The sequence below is a fragment of the Neoarius graeffei genome, chromosome 8, assembly GCF_027579695.1.
Source record: "Neoarius graeffei isolate fNeoGra1 chromosome 8, fNeoGra1.pri, whole genome shotgun sequence".
In the NCBI taxonomy this organism is placed as follows: domain Eukaryota; kingdom Metazoa; phylum Chordata; class Actinopteri; order Siluriformes; family Ariidae; genus Neoarius; species Neoarius graeffei.
In genome coordinates, this window is record NC_083576.1 from 84,867,282 (window position 1) to 84,880,353 (window position 13,072).

At 42.5% G+C, this 13,072-nt stretch overlaps 1 protein-coding gene across 2 annotated transcripts in view; it reads right to left on the reverse strand.

Moving 5' to 3' along the window:
* smpd3 (sphingomyelin phosphodiesterase 3) overlaps positions 1–13,072 on the reverse strand; it is a 146,507-nt gene that overhangs the window by 85,778 nt on the left and 47,657 nt on the right. For both annotated transcript variants that reach the window (XM_060928403.1, XM_060928401.1), the window contains exon 2: positions 5,134–6,913. In XM_060928403.1, the coding sequence (XP_060784386.1) occupies positions 5,134–6,543 (1,410 nt within the window). In that variant the 5' untranslated portion in view covers positions 6,544–6,913. The remainder of the gene's footprint in view (positions 1–5,133; positions 6,914–13,072) is intronic.

Below are 13,072 nucleotides of genomic sequence, written 5' to 3' on the forward strand. Positions count from 1 at the left end.
GGTTTTAACTTGCATTTGTGGATGCAGTAATGAACTGTTTTCACAGACGATGGTTTTCTGAAGTGTTCCTGAGCGCATACAGTGATTTCCACTACAGACACGTGTCTGCTTTTAATGCAGTGTCTCCTGAGGGCCTGAAGATCACAGGCATCCAATGTCAGTTTTCAGCCTTGTCTCTCGCATACAGAGATTTCCCTTGATTCTCTGAATCTTTTAATGATATTATGGACCATAGATGATGTGATCCCCAAATTCTTTGCAATTTTACATTGAGGAATGTTATTCTTAAACTGTTGCACTGTTTGCCCATGCAGTCTTTCACAGAGTGGTGAACCCCTCCCCATCTTGACTTCTGAGAGACTCCGCCTCTCTGGGATGCTCTTTTTATACCCAATCATCTTACTGACCTGTTGCCAATTAACCTAATTGCTTTTTTTAGCATTACACAACTTTTTAGTCTTTTGTTGCCCGTCACAGCTTTTCTGAAACGTGTTGCTGACATCAAATTCAAAATGAGCATATATTTTTCAAAAAACAATAAAATTTCTCAGTTTCAACATTTGATATGTTGTCTTTGTACTACTTTTAATAAAATATAGAGTTTCAATGATTTGCAAATCTTCATATTCTGTTTTCATTTATGTTTTACACAGTGTCCCAACTTTTTTGGAATTGGGGTTGTACAAAGTTTAACAGTTCAACCTTAAAAGTTCTAGGAGTAGTAAAATCAGTGGATTGCTATGGAGGGATGACTGAAAGAATAGAAGGGTGATATAGATGAGTGTCATCCATAGGAAAAGCAGTGAAGTGCTCTACTTGTGCAGTTGAATCCATTTACCAAGTTTTGTGACTCTACCTTCTAATTGGAGGATGGAGGGATGAAAAAGAAAGACGGAAAGAAAGAAAGAAAGAAAGAAAGAAAGAAAGAAAGAAAGAAAGAAAGAAAGAAAGAAAGAAAGAAAGAAAGAAAGAAAGAAAGAAGAGCAGGGAAAAAGTTATGCCATATTTACATAAGGTACGACAACCTAACAACATTTACCAACTTTGGTGGTCTTAGTTTTTAATCTCTGGGAGCAATTAGGCCTGGAAAAATGAATGGAAGCCAATTGGAGGAAAAGCGAGGGATGAAAAAACAGAAAACAGGAATGATAAAAAAGTATGAAAAGAGGTAGCATGCTTTGTAGTGTTGCCCAGTTTGTAGGTATTATTTCAAAAATTGATGACATGGGCACAGTTTGGAAAAAAAAAATCCCATTCAAAGCCTAAGGTGAAAAAATGGATGGATAGAGGGATTAAAAAAGGAGGGATGAAAAGTCATATCCATCATGTTATTTACAAGACCAGTGCAAGCAAGCTTGAATGAAGTTACTATGTGAAGAGGTTCTTTAGTTTATGTTTCTGGAAGATGAAGAAGGACACAGACTGAAAATGTTTTGGAGAATGAACCCCTGACTCCAATCATGACCTTAGGAAGCCTTAAGTTCTTGCATAAGTTCCATATTAGGTAATGGCTCACACTGATAGCTCTTCAGTGCCTGACCACACCCAGCTCATACAGTACATACGCCTTATTATTCGATCCACATTCACTGGATATGAGCAATCGTGTGCTCCGACTGGCTACTCTACTACTCGGCTATCAGCTCATATATCGTGAGTAGAGAAAAACAAAATGGCGGATCGTGTTGCTGAACCAACCGAGGACGAAATAAAAACTCTACTTGAAAACAAAACCCCAAAAAATACAAAAAAAAGGCAACAAAATATGGAATGAAAATATTTGATGGTAAGAACGTACCTTTTTTTATTTTTCAAGAATTATTATTATCGCATTTTTCACAAATTGTTCCTGTCATTTCACCGGTTTGTTTACATTCTTCATCTTTCAGCATTAAAATTTGTTGAATTTATTTAGACTGGTTCAAAAGCTCAAGGAAGTTTGAAAATTACAGAACTGAAATGTCCAAAGAAGAATTAAATAAATATCTAAAGCTATTCTATACCTCGGTACGACAGTAAAACGCCATTTTCTACAAAAAAAACAACAACACTGAAGTCAATTTGTGGAGCCATCGATATATTTTTAAGAAGTCAGCCTGAGCGGAAATGATTTTGTTGGACATTTTGTGTAAAGTTTTTATTTATCGAATTTGCAAAAAATAAAAATGCTCTGTTTCTCAAAATCCAGTGAATGTGGATAGAATAAAACAGTTATTCCACTCAATCTCGTCCTACATGGCTTATACAGTAGGTAACTCGGTGCTACGCAACTCGTCGGCTATCAGCTCATGTACGACTCGATTTCATGGAATAACTGTTAATTATGTCAGCAATAAAACACTCAACGTTGTGCTCTTATATTAAAATAAAACATCACAGGGTGGTCATAGTTACTATAAATGTTAATGTTGTGGATTATCCGCAAAACAGGTTCGTTCCTGTGTAATGTCAACATGTAAACTCCTCTATCCTGAAGAGGTAAAGATACAGCTTTAGGTCTGACGGCTATCTAGCACTGACACTGGAGACTCCTTCCATATATCGTAAATAAATGTCTTCTCACAGAAAACTTCACCATCAATGATTACACACGTTTTCTTTTTCTAATGAACTGTTACTATCAAAATCATAACATATTAGAACGAGCGCATTAATATCAACCTGTGACTTCCAGCTGCACTACTGTCAGAGCTGCTGTTATAGAAAATGAATCAACATCTTCTGACCAATCAGAATCCAGAATTCATTAGCGTCTGAATAGCAACACTTCAGCACACCTGCAAGAGTGCAAAACTTATAAAGTGCAAAGACGCAACAGAAACCTGAAGTTTTGACAACTTTTATCAATGTGTGTGTGTGTGTGTGTATGTGCGCTATCAGCCTCTGGCATGCTGTTGCTTAGCAAACAGCACTTACTGTCTCACAACTCTCTCTCTCTCACCACACACACACACACACACACACACACACACACACACACACACACACACACACACACACACACAGAGAGCATTTAGTAGGCTTGTCTGGCAAGCACTGACAACGGAACTGGAGTTCAGCCAGGAACTCAGGTGATAAACATGAGTACTACTGTTCCTCTCTCTCTCTCTCTCTCTCTCTCTCTCTCTCTCTCGCTCTCTCTCAAACTGTTCATGACCCATTAATAAACTTTCAACATGAAGAATCCCTCCGTGATGAAAAACCCAGCTCCGTGCTGGCACGACTCCAAACTCATAATAATAGAAACCGATGCCAGTTCCAAAGATCAAAACAGAGGAGTCCGTCTCTCTTTACGAATTACGGATGAGACACTTCAAAAACACACTGTGCTCTACAAAGCCACGATAATAAATTATTCAGCGTGTGTACTCATAGAGCATGCATCCAGAGTCAAGCCTGACCAATGGCTGCTCTGAGCCACTCTAAATTATCCTTTGAGAAGGGATTTGTTTGGTGTGTATGATTATAAAAGTGTTCTACTGTAGGTAGGCAGCATTTCTGGGCAGGAATTTATGGGCTCCTGAGATTAAAATAATGTCCGTCCCATTCAGAAGGTACCAAAAGGACAAGCAAAATCGAACATAATTCATCACTTTAGGGTTCCCAGAGAAATATGGCAGATCTGGCTGTTTCTGTGATGTGAGGAACTTTTACCTGGACATCTCATTTTCTTCAGCTTTAATTCAAATGATTTTCAGTAAGGAAGTTTCCTTTAACTTTGTGCTAGAAATGTTTGCAAATTTCACCAAAGCCAACCCAAACTACACCAACATGGAATCATACTGGTCTAAAGTGTTATTTATTCCCAATGGAAACACACATGGATGTTTTGAGATTGTCCATCCATCCATCCATCATCCGTAACCCGCTTATCCTGTGTCGCGGGCAAGCTGGAGCCTATCCCAGCTGACTATGGGCGAAAGGCGGGGTACACCCTGGACAAGTCGCCAGGTCATCACAGGGCTGACACATAGACACAGACAACCATTCACACTCACATTCACACCTACGCTCAATTTAGAGCCATCAATTAGCCTAACCTGCATGTTTTTGGACTGTGGGGGAAACTGGAGCACCCGAAGTAAACCCACACAGAACGGGGAGAACAAGCAAACTGCACACAGAAAGGCTCCTGTTGGCCACTGGGCTTGAACCCAGAACCTTCTTGCTGTGAGGCAACAGTGCTAACTACTACACCACCGTGCCACCCCTGTTTTGAGACTAGTTGAGGCTATTTTTTTAAGGGTACCAGTTTAATTACAAATCATCAAATCAATGTCCTCTAAAAATAAAGTATGAAAATGAAACCAAAAATCACTGTTCACCGATCCTTGGCGATAGAGTTGATCTCTGGCGCTTTTCTTTGTCACATGAATAACTATCATTTGTATAGATTTGCATGATATTTAAATCAGAAAGGCAGGAAGTGGCTGCAAGAGCAGAGTGCAACTGCTAGCATTGTGCAGAGCAAACCAGGCTGACCACAAAAAACCAAATACATCCCTGAAGAGACTGTGCAAAAGACCACCACAAAAGACTGTCACCATACAGTCGAGCAAAACCAAATTTTTCTGAGTTTGAAGCTATGATCAAGTATATTAATTTGCCCAATGATCCTTAGAATTAGGAACTCATCCTCTTCTCATTATCTCTAGCTGCTTTATCCTGTTCTACAGGGTCGCAGGCAAGCTGGAGCCTATCCCAGCTGACTACGGGCGAAAGGCGGGGTACACCCTGGACAAGTCGCCAGGTCATCACAGGGCTGACACATAGACACAGACAACCATTCACACTCACATTCACACCTACGCTCAATTTAGAGTCACCAGTTAACCTAACCTGCATGTCTTTGGACTGTGGGGGAAACCGGAGCACCCGGAGGAAACCCACGCGGACACGGGGAGAACATGCAAACTCCGCACAGAAAGGCCCTCGCCGGCCACGGGGATCGAACCCGGACCTTCTCGCTCTGAGGCGACAGCGCTAACCACTACACCACCGTGCCGCCCAGAATTAGGAACTTAAAAATGAAAACGTTTCTGTACAATGGTAAAAGGGAAATCTGCCTCCTCATGCTCAACTATGCTTGACTTAATTACCACAATGTCAATCCCACATAAAGAGTCCCCTTACCTTGGCATAAAGAGCACCCTTGGAAGCAAGTGCATCCTCAGCACGGCCATTGGGGTAACACTCATAATGTGCGTCCAGGATGGGGTAGCGGCTGGCCAGGAGGAGGCCACTGTTTAAGAACTTGAATCTTGAGCAGCAACCCTTCCAGCCATAGCGTCCCACGTCGCTCAGGACATACGGGAAGTAGCGGTGTAGCTGACAGCAAAGCCGTTCTGTTGCTCGTCTGTCAAACACTTCCTGCAGGCACAGGAAATCCAAATTGGCAGGAAAAAAAGCTGAGATTTCATGGTCAAAACCATCATCCCCGTGTCGACGCTTGCGGGCGAGAGGCCTTTTGAAGACAGAGGTACGGTGCTGTGAGAGTGTATTGTTGGATGGTAGTCCTCCATCTGTGGCACCATGGAAACGGGTCAAGGACTCCCGGGAGGCAGTGCGACTGTGCAAGCTGCCTATATCTCCCTCACTGGGTTGATGGTTTCGTACTTCGGCCTCAGAAGGCTCAGGGTCAGGCGATGTGATGCTGATTTGGACCCCGGATGGATGCAAGGGACATTCTTCTGAGTTTGTGGCCACTGTGGTGGAGTGGACCAGACAATCATTGGATGCCTGCATATCTGCCGGTTGGTGGATTGGACAATCTGAAGATGCTTCTTCACCATTAGAGTGCAAGGGACATTCAGGAACACTTTGGGTGCTATGGACAGGGCAGTCTGAACTTGTTCCACCAGATGAATGCACAGGACACTCTGCAACAGGATCACTGTCACCGTCGCTTACTGTTGTTGGTTCAGGACGCTGGTCTACTGAGGATGTTCGTCGGAAGCCTTGTGTGGCCACGCTGCAGAAGGATGCAGCACTAATTGAGGTGTTTGTAGGAGAATCAATGTAGATCTTGATCTGTGGTCGGCTCGCACCATTACGGATGCGTTTGCCCACCTCTCGCGCCCTGCGCTGCGTGTTTGCCAAGTTGTTGAAGCGAGCCAGAGAGTCCGGAAGAAGGCACACGTTGGCACTGCTGAAACAGAAACTGCGGCCTTGTGGGCGCCATTCACTAATTCCTGCCCCAGATCCTGCAACGGTACCATGCTCGGCCCAATTTGTGTCTGGTTTGCGGTAAGAGTAGATATATGGGTGGCGGGATGCCTGCAGAGGTGCCCAAACCAGGAATCCCAGCAGGGCAAAAGGTAATGAGGCCAGGAGCAGTACTAGGTACAGCGGTGTAGAAATTAACATCCCTAGGGCCAGGAAGGAGCAGGGGTCCTGCGAACGCCTTCGCTTTTCAAGTGACGTGGCCACACATGAGGCCAGGAGCCTGTCCAGCATCCAGTAACAAGGGAAAACCAGGGCCCAGGAAAGGTTGCTCAGAAAGCTTAGAAAGGCACTTGGGTAGGGGGATGTGTGCAGAACCATTTTTATTTAGCAGTCTGGTGTAGAAATAAAGACATAAAGTAAATCAAACCAATCAACCTTAAAAAGGAACTAGAAAGCTAACCCACATCCCTTATGAGCAGAAAAAATCTCTACATGGTTCCGCTGTTATGGCCTGCAGATTAAAATCAAGTCCCTCCAGGTTTGAGGCTTTAAATTTGCCGTTTGTCCCCTCCCCAGTGAGGCTGCCTGGCGGAGGACTGAAATTCTACAATCTTTTAAGGAATCTGAACATCCTGACAACACAGGCGCTCCGTGGCTTGATAATATTTGACACTTCTCAGTTGCAGAAAGGGTTGTCAAACTGCCAGCACCAGCACCGCTGTCATCTTTTTCGTCATTATTGCCGAACCTGCAGGTAACCAAGAAAGAGAGGGGAGAGACAGACTTAGATGAAAGCTGTAGTGAATGTGCAATCAACAACAACAACAAAAAAGGGAACTGGAAATCAGAATGAATCACGATGAATAATGAATAATATTAGCTGCTCATGGAGCGCAGACAATCAGATAGACCTGGAACTTAGGCACACTTATAACTAATGTTATTCTTTCCTTGATTTTCATTGAGGTGTGTGTGTGTGTGTGTGTGTGTGTGTGTGTGTGTGTGTGTGTGTGCGCGCGCGCGTGCAGGTGTATATTTAGGTGTACGGTATAAGACTAACAAAGAGTAAAGTCTTAGAAATGAAATCCATCTACATCACATTTTTTTTATTGAAAGAATGGTACATAGTGTACAAAACATTCCCTAAATCCATTATGATTTATCATAAATATGCATTGCCTCTAAATCAGTTTTATGTTTTGTTTCTATGTAATTTCATAAAAAGCCATCTGGCAGATGTATTATTTATTTATACCGACCATGTTATAAAAAAAAGACAAAACTAAGGGGATTTAAAAGAATCACAGGACAGATGTAACTATAAAATTTAATCATCTGTAAAACCTGGTAGTTCCTAGTGCAATTGTCCTCATGCCTACCTGCCTTGTAATCTGTGGACTCCTAATCTGTGGACTCAGTGAAAAAGTAAACGGATATCCTTGGTCTTTTCTTGTTCTTTACATCTTACTAGCCTTCTGCGCCATCATCACTGTTGTGTATTTTAATTAAGAATACAGCTACGCCCTGGAGATTATTGCATTATATTGTATTATTGACCTTCTTGACAGTCAGGGCTATGACTCTGATGAGTACTAATAAAATCACTACTTGCACGTACGGCTCCAGTATTCACATAGCGCACATTTGGACAGGAAGAGACAGCCACGCAGTCGTCCTTGTAAACAAGACAAAACTGTATGCATTTCTGTGCGGTAAAAACACTTTGCGTAATGTTCTCGACATTAAGTAGAACATTTAAGGAAGGAAATTACAATTTCTCAGCTTCAGTCATGTCAGAGTCAACCTTTCTACATGACCCTTGACCTTTTGGAAATATGAGACCACATATAATGAGTAACCAGGCAGTTGGTGATTAAAGTGTTCTGAAATTAGATGCTAAAATCACTAAAGTGTGTTCCTCGAGCTCTGTCATCCTGCTGTGCCCAATTCCACCCCTAATTTAACACAGCCGGTTTTTCTTTCTTTTTTTTTTTTTAGATTCTGAAATCTTTCACTTCACCCAAAATGCTAGTGTAAAATATCAGAATGCATCAAATTAATTCTTTATTTTAAACAAAATGTCTTGATAGTCAGTATTTTAAAGTTCTCTTAGTGATCATACAGGACTCTTAGGCATGTGTAAAGAAATGCTGTAGAGTAACAATGGCTTAAAAATAATGAAATGAAATGTTTCAACATTAAAAATATATATATATATATATATATATATATATATATATACTATAAACAGTAATCAGTAAGCCATAACAAATTAAATAAAGTCAATATTTGGTGTGAGACGACCCTTTGCTTTAAAAAAAAAACAATAGCAGTCTGAGGTCCAGTGAGTGCAGTTTTATGCGGAAATGAGCTGCAGGTTTTACTGATCATCTTACAGAACCAGCCACAGTTCTTCTGGACACCCTGACTGTCACACTCACTTCTTCATTTTGCACCAAAACCCAGCAGCTTTCATTATGTTTTCTTTTTTAATCTGAAATGTTTTCTTTTTTAATCTCTTATGGAATATGCTGCTCAGATACAAACTTTTTTTTTTTAAACATTTATTTATTGAGGGTTACATTAAATATCCATAGATAACATACACATGGCCCTCAGAAAAATAACTGGCAAAAATGAAATTAACACTATCAAAAAAGTAATAAAATTAAATAAAATATTCTATCTATTTTAAAAACAATTCTAAGAGTGACACAATTCTAAAAAAATGATGTCATACTCAGCCTTCGGCTGAACTCCATGGGCGATTTACACAACTTCATGTCACGCGGTAGACTGTTCCACAATTTCGCCGCACTAAACCTAAATGATTTCTGACCAAATGATTGTCTGCATTTTGGGAGAATTACATTACAGCTACTGTTCCTGGTGTTCTTTTGATGTATCTGGTTATAAACTTTGAACTTTTCGCTGATGTAACCAGGCGCCTGACACCCTTTGAACAAGGCTTTGAACACCAACTTCACTTTAGCGCGTGCGACTTTTTCTTTGAAAGGGACGATATTCAGCTCATCAAATAGGGCCTTCGATGGTGCATCCCATTGAGCATCCAGAATAATCCGCGCAGCTCGCTTTTGTAGACGTAGCATGGTGTCACTGATACTCGCTGAAGAATCTCCCCACACTACCGCACCATAATCCATGACAGGCTGGATCACGGCATTATAATAACTAATTCTTGCTCTTTTATTTAGAAATTTTCTTGTCCGCTTTAACAAACCCAGTCTCTTGGATATCTTTGTAGCCGTTTTCTCGGAATGGACCGCCCAAGAAAGTGTGTCATCGAGATGGATTCCGAGTAACTTGCTGGTTTTAACGCTGTTGATAAGATTTCCAGAGATTGTTACAGCAAGGGACTCGCCTTCCGTCTCCAGCTTACTGTGCTTAGGTCTACTGCACACCAGCATGGTTTTAGTTTTCTCAGCATTCAGTGCCATTTTGTTGTTTCTTGCCCACTTATCGATAAGCGAAAGATCTTCCTGTAGCAACACTTCCACTGTATGGATATCACGTCCTGATGCAAGTTGTGTAGTATCATCTGCATAAATGTACATGTTGGTCTTCTTCACGTGTAGAGGTAAATCATTTATGAAGACAATAAACAGCAGCGGACCCAATATCGACCCTTGTGGGACCCCAGATGTTACAGGAAGAGAGCTGGATACCTTTCCTTGGACACTAACTTTCTGCAAGCGCCCTTCCAGGTATGACCGGAACCATTCTAAAGATTCATCAGAGAACTGATATACCTTAAGCTTCTTTAACAAGATGCTGTGATCGACCAGGTCGAAGGCTTTTCTGTAATCAATGAGCGCAAGTCCCGTCAACAGGCCATTATCCATGTTCATTAGCAAGTTATCCACAAGTTCAATAATGGCCCTTTTCCACTACCCTTTTTCAGCTCACTTCAGCTCGCTTCAGCTCACTTCAGCCCGACACGGCTTGCGTTTTGACTACCAAAAACCAGCACGACTCAGCTCGCTTCAGCCCTGCTTAGCCCCTAAAACTCGCACCGTTTTGGAGTAGGGCTGAAGCGAGCCAAACCGTGCCGAGTGAGGCTGGGGGCGTGAGGAGACACTCCCCTGTGCACTGATTGGTGAGGAGGAGTGTCCTCACATGCCCACACACACCCTGCGAGCGCGCTGGGATCTGTAAACACCGCAAACCTGGAAGAAGGAGAATTACGAATTACGAGAATTTCTGAAGCCTTATGCGCCTCGCCTCATCTATACGCTCTTGCCAGTATCTGTCCGCGTTGTCGGTGACAACAAGCCACAGCACCAAGACCAGCAACACTAACGACTCCATGTCCTCCATGTTTATTGTTTACTATCCGGGTCGTGAGACTACCGCTTAAAAGATCACTGATGTCACTGTTTGCGCTGCTTAACGACATCACCTGACGTCCACCCACTTTCGCTAACTCCACCCAATGTGTCCACCCACTTCCAGCCAGCACGGTTCAGCGCGGTTGTAGTCGAAATGCAACTCCAACAGCCCCGCTCAGCCCGACTCAGCACGGCTCAGCCCGACTCAGCCGCGTTTGTAGTGGAAAAGTGGCATAAGTGTGGTTTCGCAGGAGTGAGACGGTCTGAAACCAGACTGGTGTTTGAATAGTAGTCCATATTGAATGAGGAAATCATACATTGCAAGGTGAACATGGCGCTCCAATACCTTGGATACAACAGGTAAGATGCTAATGGGTCTGTAGTTTCCAACACTAAGATGGTCACCAGCCTTGAAAACAGGGGTTACTTTAGCAAGCTTCCAAGACGCTGGAAAGATTTTCTTGGAGATGGATAGATTAATGACTTTGGTGAGGGGTTTTGCTATGGCTGGTGCAGCTACCCGTAGTAGATGTGCAGATAAACCATCCAGACCAGTTGCTTTAGTAGGCTGTAGTCCTCTGAGATATTTATAGACGAAGGCCTCTTGTATTTCAGGGATGTTGAATCTAGATGTTGAAGGTACTTTGGCCTGCACAAACTCTATAAGTGGTTTTAGGTTTAGTTCGTCATCACTGGATGATCTATACTTGACTGCCACTGACACAAAGAACTCATTGAAAGCATTAGCAATTTCTAGGGGATCGTGGGTGACAGCATCGTCCTTATTGATCGATAAGACTGAAGCTTTGTCTTGCGATCCCATGGCATTCTTGAGGTGCTTCCAGAATTCCTTTGCACTTTGGCTCTTCTCAAGTGAATCTTGGAAATACTTACTCTTCGCATTATGGATGGCCCTAAAAGTACCGTTACGCTGGTCCCTGTACTTCCTCCAGTCTTCCGGTGTGTCTGATTTACAGGCCTTCTTTAATAGGAAATCTCGATGCTGTATCTGTTCGTATATATTGGGTGCCATCCATTCTGGCTGCCTTTGTCTCCTAACCCGTTTTCGGATGAGAGGGACGTGTATGTCGGCAGCATCTAGAAAGGTACGGGTGAAAAACTGGATAACGTCCTCTGGGTCATCATACATGTCAAGTACGTTCCAAGGGGCTTTTTGAAGGTCACTTAGAAATGCCTGTTCGTCAAGGTTTTTCCATTTCCTATAATGTATAATGTTCTCCGCTTGAAAAGAGGACTGTTTCTTGTACTTCCGTACGATGCTGACGGGGAGGTGATCCGACAAGCCACAGCTAAATACCTTCGTGGCGAGGATGTGCTGCGGGCGGTTAGAATAGACATGGTCCAAGCAGGTTTTACTAGCGGGGCGAGTTATTTCCTTTATAAGCTGGGTCAGACCAAGACCGGATAGGTGTTTTACCAGCCGGTGATCACTTTGTTCTTTATCAAGCATATCGATGTTGATATCACCCAGAAGAAGGATTTCTTTGTCGGTAATGTAGAGACGCTCTATTGCACTCTCGAACTTCCGATCATATTCAGCTGATTCATCAGGGCGATATGCGCCAACTATGAATAAGGGACAATTTGACTTGAACGGTGTGACTTTGACACAAAGAAGCTCAAGCTCATCCAATTCAAATACTTTTTGTTGGCTGTAGGTGACTTCACTTGAGATGTACATCAATACTCCACCACCGCTCTTGCCCACCCTGTCTTTACGCTCGATCTTGTAACCTGGGATGTAAATCTCGGAGTCTAGTTTTCCATCATGCAACCAGCTCTCGGTGATGATGAGCACATCTAGTTGGAGTTTACTGGTAATAAGGAGAGCGCGTATTTCCTCAAACTTTTCATTGCTTAGGCTCCGTACATTCCAATGACATACTCTCAGACCTTTTTCAGCCAGCGAAATATTAAACGGGATTTGCGTATCGGCTGGGCCAGGGTTCAGCTGAACATCATTACACAGTTGGATCATCAGAAGTGTCATAAATGATCGTCTCAAGAGAACCAACCCTGCGCACGCAAGAATGTTTGGTGACAGACACGAAGAACGGGTGTGCTTAAAATGCCGACCGAGCGAAGGTACTTGAGCCTGAATCTTGATTACATTTTCCGTAGAAAACAATATTGCTGGAGAGTTTAGACTTGGTCTACTGATGCTTTGGAATGAAAGCCACATGAAGAGAAAAATACACACTTTCCTGTTGAACGTCATTGTTCGCGCAGTTTTATCTTCCAAATGCGCGTGCGAATGTCCTCCTTACTGTGGTGCATGCAATCCGTGCGAGCTCAGAGGGGCTTTTTTTTACAGAGTTTTTTTTTCCTGTAACATTTAATTTTATGCTGGAAAACGAACATTTGGAACTCTAAAATGTTTTTTGTAATGACTTGATAATGTAGAAGTCATAAAATAGAAATCTACTGTATAACAGAGTTTGTGTGAAAACATAAGGTGTCAAGACTTTTGCACAGTCCTGTCATACAGTGAATCATCCATCCATCCATCTATCCATCCTCAGTACACAATCATCCAT